The sequence below is a fragment of the Salvelinus fontinalis genome, chromosome 32, assembly GCF_029448725.1.
Source record: "Salvelinus fontinalis isolate EN_2023a chromosome 32, ASM2944872v1, whole genome shotgun sequence".
In the NCBI taxonomy this organism is placed as follows: Eukaryota; Metazoa; Chordata; class Actinopteri; order Salmoniformes; family Salmonidae; genus Salvelinus; species Salvelinus fontinalis.
The window spans coordinates 25873545-25899882 of record NC_074696.1 but is presented as its reverse complement, the minus strand read 5'-3'; the positions used below and the strand labels follow the sequence as shown (position 1 = coordinate 25899882).

The window sequence follows — 26338 nt, the reverse complement described above, 5'->3', positions numbered from 1 at the left end:
TGCACGTGACAAATATAATATAATTTGATATGATAATCAAAGGGATAAGGGGTGATTGATAAGCTTAGTCACCAGCTTGACTGTTTTATCCATTCTGTCCACTTTCCTTCATCCCCAGACCAATGGCTCCTGTCCTCTGCACCTGGCGTCTGCTGGGGGACACACCGAGGTGGTGAAGGTCCTCCTGGAGGCTGGGGCGTCTGTAGCTGAAGAGGACGCAGTGAGTGATGAAGAGAACACAACCTCACCTGGGGTGGACTGACCAAAGACTGACCGCAGACTGACCAGAAATTATGCACTGTTACTGACTAGCTACATTTATTCAATTTAGTTTTAGGGTGTCATACAAAACCCAGTCTACAGGAAAGAATAGCTCAACAGAGATTGATTCATTCAAAAGTAGCTCAGATCGATTCATGCAAAAGCTTATTAACTTTCTCATCTTCACAGGAAGGGATGACAGCCATTCACTTGGCAGCCAAGAACGGTCACACACACATCATGGACGTGCTGAAGGGAAGCATCTCCTTTAAGATCACCAGCTCCAAGGTATCTGTCCCTACTCTTAAAACTAGAAAATGTTAACTACAGTAGGATACCTTATATACTGTAGTAGATACATTTGTTTAGGTATGTTGATTTGATGTGTAACTATGATCCCAGACAGGGTTGACTGCGTTGCATGTAGCAGCCCATTTTGGTCAGGTGGACTTTGTCTCAGAGATCCTTACCAAGGTGCCGGCCACCATGCGCAGTGACATCCCTAACAGTAGGGAGGGAATACCAGTGCAGCAGCCCCCTTCAGAGGTAGGTAACGTTATAGTGCCAACCCCACAACTCACTTATGACCAGAAAATCAACAGTCTTCCCCCATGAATAAAAGAGTCCTTCATAAAAAGTCCTTACTTGTGTGTGTGTGTGTGTGTGTGTGTTCCAGTCAGGATACACTCCCCTGCACCTGGCTGCCCAGTCTGGCCATGAGAGTGTGGTGAGATTGCTGCTCAACTCCCCTGGTGTACAGGCAGACAAAGTGACAGACATACAGGTAAGCTTTTTTTGTGTGTGTGCATGCGCGTTAGTGAATATGTGTGCATATAGCAATGCGCATGTCCCCATCGCGACGTCCCCCAAAGGCTAACTTGGTAGCCCCGGTCTACTAACTGCTAGCTTGCCTGCCCCGGTCTGCTAACTGCTAGCCCCTGCTAACTGCTTGCTTGCTAACCCGGGCTGGTAACTGCTAGCTTGTTTAGCCCCGGCCTACTAACTGTTGGCGTGGTAGCATCGGCCTGCTAACTTTCTGTAAATTACTACAACTACAATACCTCTTTCGCCATCTGGCTTGGATCCTTAGTCGACACGGCGCCCCGCCGCACCACCACGACAGTTCTGCCGACAAATACTCCATCCGCTGTGCCTTCAACCGGCCAATGTCGGACGTCGGAGCAGACGCTTCTACTAGCCCCGGGCTACTAACTTTAAACGCTGTGTCGCTAGCGTAGTAACGACTACTCCGCGGCTTCCCTGTTCCTTCTATTGCTGTCCCCTGAACCCTATGATCACTTGGCTACATAGCTGATGCCTGCTGGACTGTCCATTAATCACGGTACTCCATTCTGTTTATTTTTTTTTATTTTTTTATCTGTCGGCCCCAGCTGCGAACTCAGGCTCTGTGTGAAGTTAACCAACCCTCTCTGCCCATTCATCGCCATTTTACCTGCTGTTTCAGCTGATTAGCTGTTGTCTCACCCGTTGTTGTCTTAGCTAGCTCTCCAAATCAACACCTGTGATTACTCTATGCCTCGCTGTATGTCTCTCTCATATGTCAATATGCCTTGTATACTGTTGTTTAGGTTAGTTATCATTGTTTTAGTTTACAATGGAGCCCCTAGTTCTACTCATTATACCTCTGATACCGCTTTTGTCCCACCTCCCACTCATGCGGTGACCTCACCCATTATAACCAGCTTATCCAGAGATACAACCTCTCTTATCATCACTCAGTGCCTGGGCTTACCTCTGCTGTACCCGCACCCCACCATACCCCTGTCTGCACATTATGCCCTGAATCTATTCTACCACTCCCAGAAATCCACTCTAGGCGACCAGTTTTGATAGCCTTTAGCCGTACCCTCATCCTACTCCTCCTCTGTTCCTCGGGTGATGTGGAGGTAAACCCAGGCCCTGCGTGTCCCCAGGCACCCTCATTTGTTGACTTCTGTGATAGAAAAAACCTTGGTTTCATGCATGTCAACATCAGAAGCCTCCTCCCTAAGTTTTTTTTTACTCACTGCTTTAGCACACTCCGCCAACCCTGATGTCCTTGCAGTGTCTGAATCCTGGCTTAGAAAGGCCACCAACAATACACCTCCGCCGTTTTCAATCTGGATCTCAGCGATCACTGCCTCATTGTCTGTAGCCGCTATGTGTCTGCGGTCAAACGAGCACCCCTCATCACTGTCAAACGTTCCCTAAAACACTTCTGCAAGCAGGCCTTTCTAATCGACCTGGCCCGGGTATCCTGGAAGGATATCGACCTCATCCCGTCAGTCGAGGATGCCTGGTCATTCTTTAAAAGTAAATTCCTCACCATCTTAGATAAGCATGCCCCATTCAAAAAATGCAGAACTAAGAACAGATATAGCCTTTGGTTCACTCCACACCTGACTGCTCTTGACCAGCACAGAAACATCCTGTGGCGGACTGCAATAGCATCAAATAGTCCCCACGATATGCAACTGTTCAGGGAAGTCAGGAACCAATACACGCAGTCAGTCAGGAAAGCAAAGGCTAGCTTTTTCAAGCAGAAATTCGCATCCTGTAGCTCTAACTCCAAAAAGTTTTGGGACACTGTAAAGTCCATGGAGAACAAGAGCACCTCTTCCCAGCTGCCCACTGCACTGAGGCTAGGTAACACGGTCACCACTGATAAATCCATGATAATCGAAAATTTCAATAAGCATTTCTCAACGGCTGGCCATGCCTTCCTCCTGTCTACTCCAACCCCGGCCAACAGCTCCGCCTCCCCCGCAACTACTCGCCCAAGCCTCCCCAGCTTCTCCTTCACCCAAAATCCAGACAGCAGATGTTCTGAAAGAGCTGCAAAACCTGGACCCGTACAAGTCAGCTGGGCTAGACAATCTGGACCCTCTCTAAAACTATCCGCCGCCATTGTTGCAACCCCTATTACCAGCCTGTTCAAACTCTTTCGTATCGTCCGAGATCCCTAAAGATTGGAAAGCTGCCGCAGTCATCCCCCTCTTCAAAGGGGGTGACACCCTAGACCCAAACTGTTACAGACCTATATCCATCCTGCCGGCCTTAAGTCTTCGAAAGCCAAGTTAATAAACAGATCACTGACCATTTCGAAATTTACCGTACCTTCTCTGCTGTGCAATCCGGCTTCCGAGCCGGTCACGGGTGCACCTCAGCCACGCTCAAGGTAATAAACGATATCATAACCGCCATCGATAAAAGACAGTACTGTGCAGCCGTCTTCATCGACCTGGCCAAGGCTTTCGACTCTGTCAATCACCGTATTCTTATCAGCAAACTCAATAGCCTTGGTTTTTCTCATGACTACTTCTCAGACAGAGTTCAGTGTGTCAAATCGGAGGGCCTGTTGTCCGGACCTCTGGCAGTCTCTATGGGGGTGCCAAAGGGTTCAATTCTCGGGCCAACTCTTTTCTCTGTATATATCAATGATGTCGCTCTTGCTGCGGGTGATTCCCTGATTCACCTCTACACAGACGACACCATTCTGTATACTTCTGGCCCTTCCTTGGACACTGTGCTAACTAACCTCCAAACGAGCTTCAATGCCATACAACACTCCTTCCGTGGCATCCAACTGCTCTTAAACGCTAGTAAAACCAAATGCATGCTTTCAAATCAAAATCAAATCAAATCAAATTTATTTGTCACATACACATGGTTAGCAGATGTTAATGCGAGTGTAGCGAAATGCTTGTGCTTCTAGTTCCGACAATGCAGTAATAACCAACAAGTAATCTAACCTAACAAATCCACAACTACTACCTTATACACACAATTGTAAAGGGATAAAGAATATGTACATAAAGATATATGAATGAGTGATGGTACAGAACGGCATAGGCAAGATGCAGTAGATGGTATAGAGTACAGTCTATACATATGAGATGAGTAATGTAGGGTATATAAACATAAAGTGGCATAGTTTAAAGTGGCTAGTAAAACATGTATTATATAAAGATGGCAAGATGCAGTAGATGATATAGAGTACAGTATATACATATACATACATATGAGATGAGTAATGTAGGGTATATAAACATAAAGTGGCAAAGTTTAAAGTGGCTAGTGATACATGTATTATATAAAGATGGCAAGATGCAGTAGATGATATAGAGTACAGTATATACATATACATACATATGAGATGAGTAATGTAGAGTATATAAACATAAAGTGGCAAAGTTTAAAGTGGCTAGTGATACATGTATTATATAAAGATGGCAAGATGCAGTAGATGATATAGAGTACAGTATATACATATACATACATATGAGATGAGTAATGTAGGGTATTTAAACATTATATTAAGTGGCATTGTTTAAAGTGGCTAGTGATACATTTTTACATAATTTCCATCAATTCCCATTATTAAAGTGGCTGGAGTTGAGTCAGTATGTTGAACCGTTCACTGCCCGCACCCGCCCGCCCGACTAGCATCACCACCCTGGACGGTTCCGACCTAGAATATGTGGACAACTATAAATACCTAGGTGTCTGGCTAGACTGTAAACTCTCCTTCCAGACTCATATTAAACATCTCCAATCCAAAATAAAATCTAGAATCGGCTTTCTATTTCACAACAAAGCCTCCTTCACTCACTCCGCCAAACTTACCCTAGTAAAACTGGCTATCCTACCGATCCTCGACTTCGGCGATGTCATCTACAAAATAGCTTCCAACACTCTACTCAGCAAACTGGATGCAGTCTATCACAGTGCCATCCGTTTTGTTTTACCAAATCACCTTATACCATCCACCACTGCAACCTGTATGCTCTAGTCGGCTGGCCCTCGCTACATATTCGTCGCCAGACCCACTGGCTCCAGGTCATCTATAAGTCTATGCTAGGTAAAGCTCCGCCTTATCTCAGTTTACTGGTCACGATAACAACACCCACCCGTAGCACACGTTCCAGCAGGTATATCTCACTGATCATCCCCAAAGCCAACACCTATTTTGGCCGCCTTTCCTTCAGGTCTCTGCTGCCTGTGACTGGAACGAATTGCAAAAATTGCTGAAGTTGGAGAATTTTATTTCCCTCACCAACTTTAAACATCAACTATCTGAGCAGCTAACCGATCGCTGCAGCTGTACATAGTCCATCTATAAATAGCCCACCCAATCTACCTACCTCATCCCCATACTGTTTTTATTTTATTTACTTTTCTGCTCTTTTGCACACCAGTATCTCTACTTGCACATCATCATCTGCTCATTTATCACTCCAGTGTTAATCTGCTAAATTGTAATTATTCGCTCCTGTGGCCTATTTATTGCCTACCTCCTCGTGCCTTTTGCACACACTGTATATAGACTTTATTTTTTCTACTGTGTCATTGACTTGTTTATTGTGTTATTGGCTTGTTTATTGTTTACTCCATGTGTAACTCTGTGTTGTTTACTGTGTCACACTGCTTTGCTTTATCTTGGCCAGGACGCAGTTGCAAATGAGAACTTGTTCTCAACTAGCCTACCTGGTTAAATAAAGGTGAAATAAAATTGTAAAAAATAATAAAACAAGCAAACAGGCAAGGGAATAAAAAAATATTGCTAAAACCTATTTCTGAAATTCAAAATATCAGACATTTGAAAGCTCTAGTTTTGACCTTCATAATACCCCTGATGGCAGTAACTTTACAAGCACTAATTATGGTCAATTTAGCCTGAGAATAGTATCTAGTTATGGTAAGGGGTGAAATAAGTATAGCTAGTTATAATTGTAACGGTTTGGCAGATTATAAAAAGATCAGTCTTTACATGACTAAAAGAAAAGGAATATAACATATACTGTTTACAGGAAACTCACTCTACATCCTTAGATGAAGTTACGTGGAATAAGGAATGGGGTGGTGAAATAATTTTCTGTCATTGACAAAGGAACTCAAAGGATGTGATGATATTAATTAACAAAAAATTATATCTAAATGTGCAAATAATCAGGAATGATTCGCAAGGAAGGTGGATCCTTTTGAATATGAAAATGGATGAAAAAGAGATTTGGCTCATTAATCTATATAGTCCAAATCAGGATGATCTACACTTCTTTGAAAACATTTATACCAATTTATTGAACTTACATGCAACAAATTATCTAATCATTATGGTAGGAGACTATAACACGGTGTTAAGTACCTCAATGGACCGTAAAGCTAATCACTCTACAAACTATCATCACCGTGCCCTTAAGGAAATCACAAATATTATGGACACATTAGAAATTGTGGATATTTGGAGACTAAAAAAACCCGACCTAGTGAGATATACATGGAGGAGACTTAATCAAGCTAGTCGTCTTGACTACTTTCTTGTCTCTTTCTCTCATGCATCAAAGGTTAAAAAAGTTTTAATAGGAGACAGAATGCAAACGGATCAGCATCTAATTGGCATTCACATAACTCTTATAGATTTTCCACGTGGACGGGGATATTGGAAATTTAATCAAAGTTTACTGGAGGACAACTTATTTTTAACTAAGACAAAAGAATTTAGAACTGAATTTTTCCAGTATAATATAGGTTCAGCAAATCCCCTTATTGTTTGGGATACCTTTAAATGTACCTTCAGGGGTCATTCAATTCTATAATCATCAAAAATAAAAAAGCAGTTTCTGGCTAAAGAAACAAGACTAACAAGGGAAATCCATGAACTAATAGTACAGGTAGATAGCAATAAAAACGATACTACAGAGATACAAAATAAGTTAGAGGAAAAACAAAAAGAACTTAAGGAACTAATTCAAGAACGATCTAATGTAATCCTTTACAAAAATAAAGCGAACTGGATGGAATATGGAGAAAAATGCACAAAATCCTTCAGGAATCTCCAATACAGGAATGTTAACAAAAATAATTTGCAGAAACTCGTTACTGAAGACGGAGTCATCTATGATTCTCCGAATGATATTTTAAAAGAGGAAGCTAATTATTTTAGGCAGATGTTCTTTTCCATCTCATCCTCTCCCACTGAATGAAGATTAGGGTAAGGAATTCTTTCCAAATAATATAAAAATGGAAAATTAACAAAATGTACAGAAAGATCAGTGCGAAGGCCAAATTAGAGGAAAAACTTTTTGAGGCTATTAAACCCTTTCAGTCTGGAAAAACCCCAGGGCTTGATGGCATACCGGTAGAGGTATATCAAGTATTTTTTGATATACTAAAAGCTCCATTGTTAGATTGTTTTAACTACTCCTATAGAAATGGTAGTCTGTCAGGTACTCAGCAGGAAGGTCTGATTTCTCTATTATTTAAACAAGACCCAGATGGCAAATATAAAGACCCGGTCTATCTAAAAAAAACTGGAGGCCCCTTACACTTCAATGTTGTGATGCAAAAATACTAGTAAAATCCATAGCACTCACAATTAAAAGGGTTTTACCAGGTATTGTTCATCCTGATCAGACAGGATTTTTACATGGACGATACATTGGAGATAATATACGACAACTACTAGAAATAATAGAACATCATGAAACGTATAAGAAGCCAAGAATGGTATTTATAGCGGATTTTGAAAAGGCATTTGATAAAGTAAGACTGGATTTTATTTATAAATGCCTGGATTTTTTTCAATTTCGGTAATTCTCTTATGAAATGGGTAAAAATAATGTATAGCAACCCCAGGTGTAAAATAGTAAATAACAGCTACTTCTCAGAGTTTTGAATTGTCAAGAGGAGTTAAACAAGGGTGTCCGCTGTCACCATATCTATTCGTTATGGGCATCGAAATGCAAGCTATTAAAATCCCATCCAATAACAACATTCGAGGATTAGAAATCCAAGGCTTAAAAACAAAGGTGTCCATGTATGCCGATGACTCAAGTTTTATGTTAAGTCCGTAAGCTAGATCCCTGCAATTTCTCATTAAAGATCTAGATAAATACCTGTCTATTTATGGATAAATTGCCCTGATTAACTCCTTAGTCATATCTCAGTTTACTCACTTACTTATGGCGCTGCCTACTCCTGATGATTCGATTTTCAAATCATATGAGCAAAAAATATCTTGCTTTATCTGGGACGCTAAACCAGACAAAATAAAATGAGCCTATATATAATGAATATGAATTGGGTGGGTTGAGATTATTAAATATAAAAGCACTAAACCTCTCTCTAAAAGCTTCACTCATTCAAAAGTTTTATTTGAACCCTAAATGGTTCTCAAGTAGATTAATAAGAAAAGCTCATCCATTGTTTAAAAATTGCCTTTTTGCCTTTGTGCAGATTGCCATGTGTAAGGGCTGTCGTTCTCCTCTTCCTCAGATGAGGAGAGGAGAGAAGGATCAGTAGACCAAAATGCAGCATTCGGGAAATAAGCCATCTTTTATTTGAACACGACGATGGCAACACGAAAAACAAAACACTTTCAAAATTACAAAACAAAAAAACGACGTAGACGAAAAAACCTGAACATGAACTTACATAACTGACGTAAAACTCACGGACAGGAACAGAACTACATCAAAACGAAACGAACATCCAAACAGTCCCATATGGTGCAAACATAACACAGATACGGAAGACAATCACCCACCAACAAACAGTGAGAAAACACCTACCTAAATATGACTCTTAATTAGAGGAACGCCAAACACCTACCTCTAATTAAGAGCCATACCAGGCAACCCAAAACCAACATAGAAACAGAAAACATAGACTGCCCACCCAAAACACATGCCCTGACCATAATACACATACAAAAACAACATAAAACAGGTCAGGACCGTTACACCATGTTTCATTTTCGATTAATTGAAAATGATACTTTTTTCAAAGTATCTGTGTTTTTCAAACAAGTATTGCAGAGCTGGCTACAATTTCAATTTCATCCCCCTGAAAAGATACAACAAATATTATGGCTGAACTCAAATGTACTGGTTGATAAAATACCTGTATTTATGGGAAAGATGTTTGAAAAGGTATTGTGTTCTTAAATTATATTGTAAATTGTAATGGTAGAGTTATTTCCTTCATGGAGTTATCAGAATTGTACGGGAAGGTCTGCTCAATCCAAGAGTACAACCAATTGATTACAGCATTGCCCATTAAAATGGAGGAGGTGTGTGGCAGCGGGAGGAGGTAGGGAACTGGTCTGTCTGCCCAATATAAAGGATCAAAACTGGCGAAGGAATAAAAATATCATAAATAGGAAAGTATACCAGTTTCATTTGAGGACCAGGATGTTGACAACTGTGCCATACAGATTGCAAAATAGTTGGGAAGAGATTTTTGATGTACCGATTCTATGGTACAGGGTGTATGAGTTGATATATAAAACAACGCAAGATTAAAGACTTTGTGCTTTTCAGCTAAAATTATTATATAGAATTCTTGTCACCAACAAAATGTTGAATATTTGGGGCATAAAATCATCGAAGCTCTGCAGATTTTTTTGTGAGGATACAGAATCAATAGATCATTTATTTTGGCATTGCCCTCAGGTAGCCTGTTTCTGGTCTCAGGTTCAGGAATGGTTGAAAATGCATAACATTGATCTAAAATTGACCCTAGAAATAGTACTGTTAGGAGATCTGGAGAGACCGGGTCAGTCAATTACTAATACTCTTAGTAAAAGTATTTATCTTCGACACGCAATCTGTAGATTCGATTCGATTAGATAGATTGAAATTGTACGTTAAACATCATAGCATAGTTGAAAGACGTGTTGCGTAGAAACACGAAGTGGGTGGCCAGCAGAGATAGATGGGATGGGCTGAGGGAAGCTGAGGGAAGCTGGTATGTGGAGTTGGAGACAAGTGGGAGTGGAGTTTCTGTGTGAGAGAGAGAATGATGGTCAAAAGATAAAGGGAAAAAAGTCAAAATAAAACATAAAAGTACATTTGAATGACACTAAGTGACAGTGTTTTTACAACTAATGCCGGTTTGCCTGAGGCTGATTCCGTGCAGGTGTTTGTACACATGCATATACACACTCTCATTCAAATAAACACATACAAGAACACACACATGCATGTAATAGTGCCAAACATGCACTCAAACATATAAAGTAGGCATTGCTGTTATGATTTCAGTTGTCCTTGATATCCTTTGTTTTAAATGTATAATTTTGTTAGATTTTTTTGCATTGTTGTTTGCTGTTTTCTTCTGTCTTTTCCTTTTTTCTCTTTGGTTCATTCTCTTGGTTGTTGGTGCATTGGGGGGTTCTTGGGGGTGGGGAATTAATTGTATTTTTTATTTTATTTTTCTTCTGGGGGGAGACTGTGGAAGGGGTCTCGAATGGTGGAGGGACAGCTTTTGGGGAACTGTGGGGGGATCTTGGAGGGTTTGGGTTTCACAAGATTGTGATCATGAAAAAGGAAACTATGACATACATTTTATATCACTATCATGCACACGCACCCTCACACATAAGGATGGCTCTGTTGCGGAAAGACTGATACATGTTTGATAGTGTCTTGATGCTGTATTGTTTGTCCTTCATGTTCTAATACTTTAATGTTACCCCTTCCTTGTGTTTTTTGTAATAAATAAAAAATGTACAAATTATTTAAAAAAGAACCCGATGGTCACTCTGACAGAGCTCCAGAGTTCCTCTGTAGAGATGGGAGAACCTCCCAGAAGGACAACCATCTCTGCAGCACTCCACCAATCAGGCCTTTATGGTAGAGTGGCCAGACGAAAGCCACTCCTCACTAAAAGGCACATTACAAAATGAACAGAGCAAAGTACAGAGAGATCCTTGATGAAAACCTGCTCCAGAGCACTCAGGACCTCAGACTGGGGCTAAGGTTCACCTTCCAACAAGACAACGACTCTAAGCACACTGCCAAGACAACAAAGGAATGGCTTCAGAACAAGTCTCTGAATGTCCTTGAGTGTCCAGCCAGAGCCCGGACTTGAACCCGATCGAACATCTCTGGAGAGACCTGAAAATATCTGTGCAGTGACGCTCCCCATCCAACCTCATAGAGCTTGAGAGGATCTGCAGAGAAGAATGGAAGAAACTCCCCAAATACAGGTGTGCCAAGCTTGTAGCGTCATACCCAAGAAGACTCGAGGCTGTAATCGCTGCCAAAGGTGCTTCAACAAAGTACTGAGTAAAGGGTCTGAATAGTTATGTAAATGTGATATTTCAATGTTTTATGTTTAATAAATTAGCAACAAAAAAAATATGTTTTTGTTTTATCATTATGGGGTATTGTGTGTAGATTGATGAGGAATAAAAACAATGTAATCAAATTTAGAATAAGGCTGTAACGTCACAAAATGTGGAAAAAATCAAGAGGTCTGAATACTTTCTGAATGCATTTCACATGAGTGTATGCATTTTGTGCAAGAGTTTATGTGTAAATGTTTGTGTGCATGTGCGCGTTTTGCAAGCTTGTGTGTGAGCATATGTGTACGGTATATACGTGTGGGGATCTGCCAGACTGACCGTCCTCCTGTCCCTCCCCCTTCTCCTCAGGGCTCCACCCCCCTTCACCTGGCAGCCCAGAGTGGTCACATGTCTGTCGTGGGGCTGCTGCTGAGCCGCTCCAGCTCTCTGCTGCACCTGAGGGACAAGCAGGGCCGCACCTGTCTGCACCTGGCCTCCGCCAGCGGCCACGTGGCCATGGTCAGAGTGCTGCTGGGCCAGGGGGCAGAGATCAACCACATCGAAGAGGTGAGACTGACCTGGAGATGGAGATGTTATGGGGAGAATATGTGGATGTTATGGAAACATTATGGAGAGAGTATGAGGATGTAAGGGGATGTTATGGGGAGAGTATGAGGATGTTATGGAAACATTATGGGGATAGTATGAGGATGTAAGGGGATGTTATGGGGAGAGTATGAGGATGTTATGGAAACATTATGGGGATAGTATGAGGATGTAAGGGGATGTTATGGGGAGAGTATGAGGATGTTATGGAAACATTATGGGGATAGTATGAGGATGTAAGGGGATGTTATGGGGAGAGTATGAGGATGTTATGGAAACATTATGGGGAGAGTATGACGATGTTATGAGGATGTAAAGGGATGTAATGGAAACGATATGGGGATGTTCTGAGGATGTAAGGGCATGTTATGGAAACATTATGGGGAGAGTATAAGGATGTAAGGGGATGTTATGGAAACGTTATGGGGTAGTATGAGGATGTTATGGGGATGTAAGGGGATGTTATGGAAACATTATGGAGAGAGTATGAGGATGTTATGGAAACATTATGGGGAGAGTATGACAATGTTATGAGGATGTTATGGGGACGTTATGGTGACATGGTGACAATAATAAAAAACTATGCCAGATCACACACTAATTCCATTGACACCTGACCCCCCCAATTCTAGAGTGGCTGGACCCCGCTCCACTATGCAGCCAAAGCAGGCTGTCTGGACATGGTACGGTTCCTGGTGGAGAGTGGGGCGTCGGCCAGTGTAGAGTGCCAGGGGGGACGAACACCACTGCAGTACGCTGCCGGAGATAACCACCAGGGGACGGTTAGCTTCCTGCTACGACGACAAGAGAACAACATACTGAGACTGCTGGAGGACAGGAAGGTTGGTGTTCTCTCTCTCTTTCTGGCTGTCGTTCTTACCCTGAGCAAGGCAGTTAACCCACTGTTCCCTGGGCGCCGAAGACGTGGATGTCGATTAAGGCAGCCCCCGGCACCTCTGATTCAGAGGGGTTGGGTTAAATGCGGAAGACACATTTCAGTTGAAGGCATTCAGTTGTACAACTGACTAGGTATCCCCCTTTCCCTTTCAATATTATACACCTGATGGTGTGTTGGTGTGTGTTGTCTGTAGTTTGTGTTTGACCTGATGGTGTGTGTTGTCTGTAGTCTGTGTTTGACCTGATGGTGTGTTGGTGTGTGTTGTCTGTAGTCTGTGTTTGACCTGATGGTGTGTTGGTGTGTGTTGTCTGTAGTCTGTGTTTGAACTGATGGTGTGTTGGTGTGTGTTGTCTGTAGATTGTGTTCGACCTGATGGTGTGTGTTGTCTGTAGATTGTGTTCGACCTGATGGTGTGTGTTGTCTGTAGTTTGTTTGACCTGATGGTGTGTGTTGTCTGTAGATTGTGTTCGACCTGATGGTGTGTGTTGTCTGTAGTTTGTTTGACTTGATGGTGTGTGTTGTCTGTAGCTTGTGTTTGACCTGATGGTGTGTTGGTGTGGGTGTGTTGGTGTGTGTCGTCTGTAGTTTGTGTTTGACCTGATGGTGTGTGTTGTCTGTAGTTTGTGTTTGACCTGATGGTGTGTTGGTGTGTGTCGTCTGTAGTTTGTGTTTGACCTGATGTTGTGTGTTGTCTGTAGTTTGTGTTTGACCTGATGGTGTGTGTCGTCTGTAGTTTGTGTTTGACCTGATGGTGTGTGTTGTCTGTAGTTTGTGTTTGACCTGATGGTGTGTGTCGTCTGTAGTTTGTGTTTGACCTGATGGTGTGTGTTGTCTGTAGTTTGTGTTTGACCTGATGGTGTGTGTTGTCTGTAGTTTGTGTTTGACCTTATGGTGTGTGTTGTCTGTAGTTTGTGTTTGACCTGATGGTGTGTGTTGTCTGTAGTTTGTGTTTGACCTGATGGTGTGTGTTGTCTGTAGTTTGTGTTTGACCTGATGGTGTGTGTTGTCTGTAGTTTGTGTTTGACCTGATGGTGTGTGTTGTCTGTAGTTTGTGTTTGACCTGATGGTGTGTGTTGTCTGTAGTTTGTGTTTGACCTGATGGTGTGTGGGAAGCTGAACTCCAACACTACTCTGGAGGAGCTAGTTCTTCACTCCGCTGCTCCCTTGGACACGGCCGTGCGTCTGTCCCGAGCCCTGGGCCTGGCCGCCCTCAGGGAGAAGGAGCGCTACGTGGACCTCCAGGCGGCAGCCCACCACTGTGAAAGCCTGGCCTCCGACCTGCTCAGTATGGCCTCGACCGGGGGGAGGGGAGCCGGCGCCGTACTCAGGGCGGTGGACCATAGAGGGGCCAGCGTGCTGGACTGCCTGATCGAGGGGAGGCAGAAGGGAGTGGTGGCCCACCCGGCTGTCCAGAAGTACATGACGGAGGTGTGGTATGGCAGTCTGCAGTGGGACTCCTGGAGGATCCTGCTGCTGTTTTTTGGCCTGCTGCTCTGCCCTCCACTGTGGCTGTTCCTCTCACTGCCTCTCAAACACAGGTACAGAGTAGACTTTCATAGATACAGGTTCATAGCCTTTATTAATGGGAGCCCTTTTGAGGCTAACCCACTGGACACACAACGTCATTTCAACGTGGACATTGATAAATGAGATTTCAACCTTTATTTACCAACTCAAAAAGTCAGCCAGAAGTTTGTAGAATTACCGATGTGTTGTCATTATGCTTTCAACCATCTAAAAGCAGAACCAAATTCCAATGGGAAAACAATGTCAGGTTTTTGGTTCATCTAAATGTGTTATTACATTTACATTTAAGTCATTTAGCAGACGCTCTTATCCAGAGCGACTTACAAATTGGTGCATTCACCTTATGATATCCAGTGGAACAACCACTTTACAATAGTGCATCTAACTCTTTTAAGGGGGGGGGGGGGGGGGGGTTAGAAGGATTACTTTATCCTATCCTAGGTATTCCTTAAAGAGGTGGGGTTTCAGGTGTCTCCGGAAGGTGGTGATTGACTCCGCTGACCTGGCGTCGTGAGGGAGTTTGTTCCACCATTGGGGTGCCAGAGCAGCGAACAGTTTTGACTGGGCTGAGCGGGAACTGTACTTCCTCAGAGGTAGGGAGGCGAGCAGGCCAGAGGTGGATGAACGCAGTGCCCTTGTTTGGGTGTAGGGCCTGATCAGAGCCTGAAGGTACGGAGGTGCCGTTCCCCTCACAGCTCCGTAGGCAAGCACCATGGTCTTGTAGCGGATGCGAGCTTCAACTGGAAGCCAGTGGAGAGAGCGGAGGAGCGGGGTGACGTGAGAGAACTTGGGAAAGTTGAACACCAGACGGGCTGCGGCGTTCTGGATGAGTTGTAGGGGTTTAATGGCACAGGCAGGGAGCCCAGCCAACAGCGAGTTGCAGTAATCCAGACGGGAGATGACAAGTGCCTGGATTAGGACCTGCGCCGCTTCCTGCGTGAGGCAGGGTCGTACTCTGCGAATGTTGTAGAGCATGAACCTACAGGAACGGGTCACCGCCTTGATGTTAGTTGAGAACGACAGGGTGTTGTCCAGGATCACGCCAAGGTTCTTAGCACTCTGGGAGGAGGACACAATGGAGTTGTCAACCGTGATGGCGAGATCATGGAACGGGCAGTCCTTCCCCGGGAGGAAGAGCAGCTCCGTCTTGCCGAGGTTCAGCTTGAGGTGGTGATCCGTCATCCACACTGATATGTCTGCCAGACATGCAGAGATGCGATTCACCACCTGGTTATCAGAGGGGGGAAAGGAGAAGATTAATTGTGTGTCGTCTGCATAGCAATGATAGGAGAGACCATGTGAGGATATGACAGAGCCAAGTGACTTGGTGTATAGCGAGAATAGGAGAGGGCCTAGAACAGAGCCCTGGGGGACACCAGTGGTGAGAGCACGTGGTGCGGAGACAGATTCTCACCACGCCACCTGGTAGGAGCGACCTGTCAGGTAGGACGCAATCCAAGCGTGGGCCGCGCCGGAGATGCCCAGCTCGGAGAGGGTGGAGAGGAGGATCTGATGGTTCACAGTATCAAAGGCAGCCGATAGGTCTAGAAGGATGAGAGCAGAGGAGAGAGAGTTAGCTTTAGCAGTGCGGAGCGCCTCCGTGACACAGAGAAGAGCAGTCTCAGTTGAATGACTAGTCTTGAAACCTGACTGATTTGGATCAAGAAGGTCATTCTGAGAGAGATAGCAGGAGAGCTGGCCAAGGACGGCACGTTCAAGAGTTTTGGAGAGAAAAGAAAGAAGGGATACTGGTCTGTAGTTGTTGACATCGGAGGGATCGAGTGTAGGTTTTTTCAGAAGGGGTGCAACTCTCGCTCTCTTGAAGACGGAAGGGACGTAGCCAGCGGTCAAGGATGAGTTGATGAGCGAGGTGAGGTAAGGGAGAAGGTCTCCGGAAATGGTCTGGAGAAGAGAGGAGGGGATAGGGTCAAGCGGGCAGGTTGTTGGGCGGCCGGCCGTCACAAGACGCGAGATTTCATCTGGAGAGAGAGGGGAGAAAGAGGTCAAAGCACAGGGTAGGGCAGTGTGAGCAGAACCAGCGGTGTCGTTTGACTTAGCAAACGAGGATCGGATGTCGTCGACCTTCTTTTCAAAATGGTTGACGAAGTCATCAGCAGAGAGGGAGGAGGGGGGAGGAGGGGGAGGAGGATTCAGGAGGGAGGAGAAGGTGGCAAAGAGCTTCCTAGGGTTAGAGGCAGATGCTTGGAATTTAGAGTGGTAGAAATTGGCTTTAGCAGCAGAGACAGAAGAGGAGAATGTAGAGAGGAGGGAGTGAAAGGATGCCATGTCCGCAGGGAGGCGAGTTTTCCTCCATTTCCGCTCGGCTGCCCGGAGCCCTGTTCTGTGAGCTCGCAATGAGTCGTCGAGCCACGGAGCAGGAGGGGAGGACCGAGCCGGCCTGGAGGATAGGGGACATAGAGAGTCAAAGGATGCAGAAAGGGAGGAGAGGAGGGTTGAGGAGGCAGAATCAGGAGATAGGTTGGAGAAGGTTTGAGCAGAGGGAAGAGATGATAGGATGGAAGAGGAGAGAGTAGCGGGGGAGAGAGAGCGAAGGTTGGGACGGCGCGATACCATCCGAGTAGGGGCAGTGTGGGAAGTGTTGGATGAGAGCGAGAGGGAAAAGGATACAAGGTAGTGGTCGGAGACTTGGAGGGGAGTTGCAATGAGATTAGTGGAAGAACAGCATCTAGTAAAGATGAGGTCAAGCGTATTGCCTGCCTTGTGAGTAGGGGGGGAAGGTGAGAGGGTGAGGTCAAAAGAGGAGAGGAGTGGAAAGAAGGAGGCAGAGAGGAATGAGTCAAAGGTAGACGTGGGGAGGTTAAAGTCACCCAGAACTGTGAGAGGTGAGCCATCCTCAGGAAAGGAACTTATCAGGGCGTCAAGCTCATTGATGAACTCTCCAAGGGAACCTGGAGGGCGATAAATGATAAGGATGTTAAGCTTGAAAGGGCTGGTAACTGTGACAGCATGGAATTCAAAGGAGGCGATAGACAGATGGGTCAGGGGAGAAAGAGAGAATGTCCACTTGGGAGAGATGAGGATCCCAGTGCCACCACCCCGCTGACCAGAAGCTCTCGGGGTGTGCGAGAACACGTGGGCAGACGAGGAGAGAGCAGTAGGAGTAGCAGTGTTATCAGTGGTAATCCATGTTTCCGTCAGTGCCAAGAAGTCGAGGGACTGGAGGGAAGGGGACTGGGACTGGAGGGAAGGCTGAGATGAACTCTGCCTTGTTGGCCGCAGATCGGCAGTTCCAGAGGCTGCCTGAGACCTGGAACTCCACGTGGGTCGTGCGCGCTGGGACCACCAGGTTAGAGTAGCAGCGGCCACGCGGTGTGAAGCGTTTGTATGGTCTGTGCAGAGAGGAGAGAACAGGGATAGACAGACACATAGTTGACCGGCTACAGAAGAGGCTACGCTAATGCAAAGGAGATTGGAATGACAAGTGGACTACACGTCTCGAATGTTCAGAAAGTTAAGCTTACGTTGCAAAAAATCTTATTGACTAAAATGATATAGTACTGCTGGCTGGTGAAATAGGCTAGCTAGCAGTGGCTGCGTTGTTGACTTTGTTTGAAAGTGTAGCTGGCTAGGTAACCTCTAACTGGCTAGGTAACCTCGACAATTACTCTAGACTACACAATTATCTTGGATACAAAGTCGGCTATGTAGCCAGCTAAGATCAAACAAATCAAACTGTTGTACTGTAATGAAATGAAATGTAATACTACCTGTGGAGCAAAGCGGAATGCAACTACTCGCTCCAACCCGGAAGTGCGTATCGTAGAGGGAGAGGCAATAGAAGTGTTGTTTCTTGTATTATTGTCTTTTGTGTCTTTAGAGGACTGCTTCACCTTAATGTCCCCTTTCCCCCCTTTCCCTTTTCTTCTGTCCTTATTTTGTCCCACTTTGTCCCTTCTTTGTCCCTTCTTCTCTTCTGCCAACTAGACACTCCTTGTTAGCTAGCTAGCTTCTTCCAGGAATGTCCCTAGCAACTGCCTAGCAACAGGTAAACAACTTAGCTAGCTAAGAAAACAGTATAATTTTATGAAAAAATTGTTACTTTTTCAAAAGCCTTTCTTCTTTGTTTGCTGCTTGTTTGGTCTCCTATTCAGTTTGCAGTTTTCTTTTGATTTTTTTTCAATGTACTTTACTCTAAAAAAACATTTAAATTTCAATATTTGTAGGAGCTCATCTTTTCAGCTGCTGCTGCTTAATTTGGAACTCCGGAAATCACTGTGCTTTCAACCATTTAAAAGCAAAATGGGAAAACAATGTCAGATATCTTGTATTTATACAACAAATGGATGTGTTATCCCTGTGCTTCATCTAATAGCAGAACCAAATGACCTGGATAGCAGTTGAGATTACATTAAAAGTACATGGTGCAAGTGATCAATGCTGTTTGAGATTCTGCACGGATATTTATGTTGTGAAGATCTCCACAGACCTGAGACCTTTGCATGCTATCTTGAACATGCACGCTTTCTATGATTACATAAGAAAACATTTATAGTTACAGTAGGCTAACTTCAAAATGTGGCCATGGATGTGTAACTCATTTTAAGGTTGAATAAATGCTGTTACATTAGTTTGTAGTTTTCCTTAACCTTAGGCTATTTACTGTATTACAAAAGAATATTGAATTGTGTTTTGTTGTCAACGCAACCAAATATCACCATTTAAAGGATAATGGTTGAATAGTTTCATCTGAGCCGCTGGCTTAATCCTGATTTAGTCTGGCTTTAATTCCAGCTTTTCTACAAATCAATCATTTATATGTTTGATTCAAGTCTCCATCTCAATCAATAATCAAAGTTAAAGAATAGGATTAAATCAAATCAAACTTTATTTAAAGTGCATTTAAAGTTTTATTTGATTTAGTCCTAATTTTTATCTTAGATTTTTGGTTGAGATGGAGACGTGAATTGAACATATCAATTACTAATTAGGTAGACAAACTGTAATTAAAGCCAGACTAAGTCAGTGGCACAGATGGAACTATCCAAGCAGAAGATACATCTCCTTTACATGTTAACATTTGGTTGCGTTGACAACAAACACAATTCAATACCCGGTTTGCCTACAAATGAATCATTGATATGTTGGATTAACATCTCCAACTCAACCAAACATCTAAATTCAAGAATAGGTCTAAATCTAATATTATCGAAGTTTAAATGTACTTTAAATAAAGTTTGATTTGATTTAGTCGTATTCTTTAACTTAGATTTTTGGTTGAGATGGAGACGTGACTAACATATTAAGGATTAACTTGAAGATTACATTTGAAATCAACCAAAGTTTGAAACCCTAGGGCTATATGTATTGTCTATTTTTAGTTAAACCATGGTTTGAATTGAAACAATAGCTGTTGACTTCCCAAATGCTGTATAGACCTAAATAGTCTCATTGATAATATATGACCTATAAAGTATGGTTACATTTCATTTGCTCTGTTAAACCTACCTTTTGGAATAATTTAGATAGCAACAGTGAATATATTTAGTTATTAAGAGATCTCTCAATAATCATTCTTGCGATAGCAAGAAGTAGTCAGTGACCAATGTCAACACTAAGCAGGGCCAGGCTTGGTTAAAACCCTGCATGGGAGACCAAATAAATAGCAAGGTTTTTTTTTTGATAATGTAAATTTTTTACAATGATGACATAATCCTGTGGTTTAGATTCCACCCTCAAAATTTTTATTTTTTTTTCAAATCCAATGTGTTTTTCACTTAGATTCCTTGTCACAATACATTGACAAATTACATTGAAACAACGTTGAGTCAACCAGTTTGTGCCGAGTTGGATGTGTTTACATTCAAACATTGTATCTCAAACTCTACCAGTTACAAAAACAGAACTAAGACTCGTTATTTTTGACCAATCATGAATCAATTATTCAGCAATTAACTTAAAACATATAAACTCCTCCGCGGAATCAATGACAGTTTTGTATGATAGTTGATTGCCAGACAATATTATCTTGGGATATAATATTATTTTAGAATTTAATGTAAAATCTTTCAAAACCACACCAGGTTCAACACCATCCCCATCGTGAAGTTCATGAGCTACCTGGTGTCCCACGTCTTTCTCCTGGCCCTCTTCATCCTCACCATCGCCTACCCCCCGCTGAATCCCATCCACCTGGGTCACCTGCTGCCTGGATGGAGTGAGTGGCTGCTGCTGGCCTGGCTGGGGGGCATGCTGGTATCTGAGCTCACCCAGCCAGGGGAGCGCCACGGCCTAGCCTGGATCCGAGTGCTTGTCCTGGGCTTCTCCGCCGCTGCCTTGCTCTGCCATCTTCTGGCCCTGGTTCTCCAGCTCTGGCCCCCCTCCCATCTCCACTGCCTTTTCACCCGGAACGTCCTACTAGCCGTGGCCATGACTCTTGGCTTCATCCAGCTGCTGGAGTTCCTGACCTTTCACCACCTGTTCGGCCCCTGGGCCATCATCATCAGGTGAGAGAAGATCAGTGGAGAAAACTATACAAGTAGGCTATTTACTAGGTAGGAGCAGATCAACATGTCAGCAGGACTGATACTGCAACACGTTTTAACTAAACAGGTCTTCCTCTGCTCCTACAGTGCATTTGGAAAGTATTCAGACACCTTGACTTTTTCCACATTTTGTTACGTTACAGCCTTATTCTAAAATGGATTAAATAGTTTTTTCCCCTCATCAATCGACACACAATACCCCATAATGACAAAGCAAATAATGGTTTTTAGAAATGTTTGCACATTTATTAAAAATCTTTCCCTCAATCCTGACTAGTCTCCCAGTCCCTGTCGCTGAAAAATATCCCCACAGCATGATGCTGCCACCACCATGCTTCACCACACCGCAGATGTGACGCTTGGCATTCAGGTCAAAGAGTTCAATCTTGGTTTCATCAGACCAGAGAATCTTGTTTCTCATGGTCTGAGAGTCCTTGTCTTTTACTGAGGAGTTGCTTCCGTCTGGCCACTCTTCCATAAAGGCCTGATTGGTGGAGTGCTGCAGAGATGGTTGTCCTTCTGGAAGGTTCTCCCATCTCCACCTCACTGACCAAGGCCCTTCTCCTGTTTGGCCGGGCGGCCAGCTCTAGGAAGAGACTTGGTGGTTCCAAACTTCTTCAATGCTGCAGAAATGTTTTGGTAGCCTTCCCCAGATCTGTGCCTCGACACAATCCTGTCTCGGAGCTCTACGGACAATTCCTTCAACCTCTAGGCTTGGTTCTTGCTCTGACATGCACTGTCAACTGTGGTACCTTACTGTGGTACAGGTGTGTGCCTTTCCAAATCATGTCCAATCAATTGAATTTACCACAGGTGGACTCCACTCAAGTTGTAGATCAATGGAAACCGGATGCACCTGAGCTCAATTTCGAGTCTCACAGCAAAGGGTCTGAATACTTACATAAGGTATTTCTGTTTTTTTATTTTTAATACATTTGCAAAATCTTCTAGAAACCTGTTTCCCTTTGTCATTATGGGGTATTGACTGTAGATTGATGAGGGAGAAACGTTATTGAATCCATTTTAGAATAAGCTGTAACGTAACAAAATGTTTAGAAAGTCAAGGGGTCTGAATACTTTCCAAATGCATTGTACCTCTGTAAATATGTTGTTATTGTTCACTTAAGTATTATCTGCAATAATAAGGCCTTATTTTTATTTTTTTGGGCTTCTGTCCTCATCAGTGACCTGATGAAGGATCTGGGAAGGTTTGCCGTCATCCTGGCGCTCTTCCACACCGCCTTCACCATGAGCTTGTGTGCCGTCTACAATGCCACCTTTGTGAAGCCGGAGACAGCAGGCCACACCCCTCGGGAGGTGTCGGTCCTGCTCTTCTTTGCCCTTTTCGGCCTGACGGAGCCTAAAGAAATGCCTACGTTAGTGGGCTCGCCCCCGGCTGCCGGCGTGGTCGCCCAACTGGCGTTTGGCATCTACCTGGTGGTGACGGTGATCGTGCTGATCAACCTGCTCATTGCCATGATGAGTGACACCTACCAGCGCATTCAGGCCCGCTCGGACACTGAGTGGAAGTTTGGCCGGGCCGTGCTCATACGGGACATGAGTAGGAAGTCGGGCACGCCGTCTCCATTCAACCTCTTCACCAACCTCTTCTTCTTCGCCAAGGTGATTTGCAAACATGGAGGTGAGTTTCATACTAGTGTTCCTACCTTGTTCAGGGAATTCATAGATTCAATATCGGCAGTTTTAACAACTACAAATGATCCCAAGGAGGCAAACCATGAGTGTAATGCTACATCGTGTATTATATATACACTGAGTGTACAAAACATAGACACCTGCTCTTTCCATGACATTGACTGACCAGGTGAATCCAGGTGAAGCTATGATCCCTTATTGATTTATCTTGTTAAATCCACTTCAATGAATAGGAGACAGGTTAAAGAAGGATTTTTAAGCCTTGAGACAATTGAGACAGGAATTGTGTGCCATTCAGAGGAAGAATGGGCAAGACAAAAGATTTAAGTACATTTCAACAGGGTATGGTAGTAGGTGCCAGGCACACTGGTTTGTGTCGACAACTAACGCTGCTGGATTTTTGATGCTCAACAGTTTCCTGTGTGTATCAAGAATGGTCCATCACCCAAAGGACATCCAGCTAACTTGACACAACTGTGGGAAGCTTTGGAGTAAAAATGTGCCAGCATACCTATGGAACGCTTTCCACACCTTGTAGAGTCCATGCCACGACAAATTGAGTCTGTTCTGAGGGCAAAAGGTGGGGTGCAACTCAATATTAGGAAGGTATTCTTAATGTTTTGTACACTCAGTATGTGTTATGTATAACCCCCCAGGTAAGATCTGCTCTACAGAGGGCCGGGACCTGATGACTGAAGAGGAGGATGCAGAGGGTCTGCCTGGGCCTGACCCCCGCTCTCTGGACATACCAGCTCACACCTCCCTGGGCTGGATGAGGACCAACAAAAGGACACAGATTCTACCTGAGGGTGAGGCTCTGATTGTACTGATCCATTTCAATTCACTGATTTCAATTGATTGAGATTCACAGATTTTATGTATTTCAATTCACTTCAATTAACTGTTCAAAGTAATCATTTGGTAATGCATATGTGATTTGTGGTTCTAGTATTATCTGATATTTACATGCATGGCACGTGAAAGAAAATACATGTTTGAGCATCTTACATTCTTGATTCTCATTAATAAAAGTTCCAACAAACATAGTTCCTACATTCTTGTTCCTATCTTTCAAACTCTCTCTATGCCCCCCAGATGGCCAGGCCCAACCCCTCCCCTCCAGCTCCAGGCTGGCTGGCCAGGTGCGCGTGGAGCAAGTGACAGACTGGGCTGTGGTAGTCCAACGCTACCTGGCGCTGAGAGGACAGGGGGACAGAGCCATGCAGGAGAGGGACCCTGGTACTGGCCCTGCCCAGCACCCTGACTGATCCAGTCCATACAGAACCAGGACTCAGTATCTCTGACTAACTCACCCACACTTGACTTATTAGGCTTTATCCTGATTCTCCACCTTTCTCCCACAGTATGCTCTTGCACACTTTCTGTCATGGATTTAACAATATTGGAAGCTCCTTCAAATGATTTATCCAATCCACTGCTTTTAAAATCCATGTCAGAAAGTCTAAGTGCACACTGTGGGAGAATGGTGGAGAATTGGGATGCAGCCTAAGAGCTTTACCCAGCAGTATCCTTAGGACCTTAGCCAAGCCTTGTCGGGACCCAGCATCTTTAGGAGCCTGCACACAGCTTAGCCCGACTCCCAGGACCCCAGCCTTGACATTAACATGAGCCTTGAATACTTACTGGACAGTCCTGCCTTACCAATGGCCCAATTCTGCCATGGCCTACAACATCACAGCAACAACCTGTGAAACAGAACTACTAGCACCAAACACACTGCCTTTATTATCAGCTGTCCGTGTATACATTACTCTCACTCACAATTGACCTGATTGTCCACAATGGTAAATAACTTGTGATCCAGTGCCCAGGGCCCAGTTTTTCAAAAGCTATCTGATTAAATGCAAAGAAATAGAATAAAAAGAAAGGGCATATAATTTTGTTAAATGGGGACGCCTGTTCTATTCGTTCCATTTCTATGCATTTAATCCTCTCCGATTGCAGAAATCCGATCAGATAACTTTTGCAAAACTTGTCCCAGGCTATGGTTTATAGAGTGTAGCTTCTGATATTGTCCAGTAGAGATCAGTATTAGACAACTTTCTGTCAGGGTTGTTTGATGAGCCGTGTGAGAGATGTATGAGCCTGTAAAAACATGCGAGAGAGAAGAGTTGATTTAGTAGGGAAAGAGGATACCTAGTCAGTTGCACAACAGAATGCATTCAACCAAATGTGTGTAACACATTTAACCCAACCCCTCTGAATCAGAGAGGTGCAGGGGGCTGTCTTAATCCAGTTCAATGGCACCGGGGAGCAGTTGTTGGGGGTTAATGCCTTGCTCAAGGGCAGGACAGCAGATTTTTCCACCTTGCCGCTCAGGAATTCAAACAAGCCACCTTTCGGTTACTGGCCCAACACGCTTAACTGCTAGGCTACCTGCCGCACCACTATTATAGTGTAGTATTGTACTATCATCATTACTTTCATGCGACAGTGCCTTGATTATGCGTGACGTAGCATTTCATTATAATAACACTTTTCTAGGGACAGTATTGAGAAAAAATGTGTTCTTTGACAAATGAACCTGGTGTTACTGAAACACCTGTTATTTTTTTAACTCAATGGCAGTAGATAAGTGTCTACGTCAGCTCTGCCAAACAGGACACTTACCTGGAGACTACATGTCCACATAAACCTCCTATTTTACAATATACATTATATCATGCTTCCTTCTACAGTTAAAAATGTTTTTATAAAAAATTTATGAATAGTGTTTATTGTAGTGACGTGTTTAGAGAAAAGTATAATTGTATTATCATGATATAACATGAGTTACTCAGTAATTCCATTACTTAATGAAAATGGTCAAACCTGTGAAATAGAGCAATAGGAGGTCAAACCGGTCTGCTTTCTCTGCCACATCATTTACTTTATTATGGGTCACTCCTTCTCCCCCCCCCTCTCTCTTTCTCTCTCTCCCCTCCCTTCCCTCTTCTATCTTGACATTATGGCTAGGTAGCTAGGAAACAGGCCTGTAAACGTAGTACCTTCCACTCTCTTTATCATTGAACTAAACTAAACGCTGCAGCCAACTGTGCTTCTTCCATTAATTACGCCAGAGATATGGGGGGAAACCCTTCGCTCTTCTCATTCTATAAGATTAACTGCGAGGATGTTGTTTTTACCTGGTCAGACCAGGATGAGTACAGTGTGCCCGGGTAGTGAGATTGATGTGTTTGAAGCATATAACATATAAGAATTCACAATGAATAGGACTCAGCTTAACGTAACTCTAAACAGAGAATTAAAATAGGAGGTAAATAACTCAGGGTGCATTTTAAATGGCACCCTATTCCCCATATTTATTCATTGCTTTTGACCAGAGCACATGAGGTCATAGGGCTCTGGTCAAAAGTAGTGTGCTATATAGGGAATAGGGTGTCATTTGGGACTCAAGCCCAAGTTTCTCATCTTTCTCACCTCTTTGAGTGCCTTGCAGTAATCACTGACTCTAAAATGTCCAGACTTGTTGAGCCAACTTCTATGGTTCATAGAAACCTTTAAAAACATCTGTAACCCCTCATTCTATTGTATTGTTATGTTTTATACAACCTAAACTTCAATAAAGTTTTAAGTCTGTAATGTAAGGTATATTCACACATGCACACACAAGCACACACACACACATGTGCACGCACACACTAACACAATCTGTTATTTGTGAAAGATTAAAAGATGAGTGTTTTGTCTTGTCTATAGTTTGAGTGTTTTGGTTTGTCTTGTCTATAGTTTGATGTGTGTTTTGTCTTGTCTATAGTTTGATGTGTGTCTTGTCTATAGTTTGATGTGTGTCTTGTC

At 43.5% G+C, this 26338-nt stretch overlaps 1 protein-coding gene across 1 annotated transcript in view; it reads left to right on the top strand.

Moving 5' to 3' along the window:
* trpn1 (transient receptor potential cation channel, subfamily N, member 1) overlaps positions 1-26122 on the top strand; it is a 54106-nt gene extending 27984 nt beyond the window's left edge. Inside the window, exons 20-30 of the mRNA XM_055893910.1 lie at positions 119-220; positions 451-549; positions 664-807; positions 938-1045; positions 11699-11896; positions 12568-12777; positions 13917-14371; positions 20402-20824; positions 22048-22505; positions 23176-23328; positions 23615-26122. Of these exons, the coding sequence (XP_055749885.1) occupies positions 119-220; positions 451-549; positions 664-807; positions 938-1045; positions 11699-11896; positions 12568-12777; positions 13917-14371; positions 20402-20824; positions 22048-22505; positions 23176-23328; positions 23615-23787 (2523 nt within the window). The 3' untranslated portion in view covers positions 23788-26122. The remainder of the gene's footprint in view (positions 1-118; positions 221-450; positions 550-663; positions 808-937; positions 1046-11698; positions 11897-12567; positions 12778-13916; positions 14372-20401; positions 20825-22047; positions 22506-23175; positions 23329-23614) is intronic.
* Positions 26123-26338: the final 216 nt, after the last annotated feature.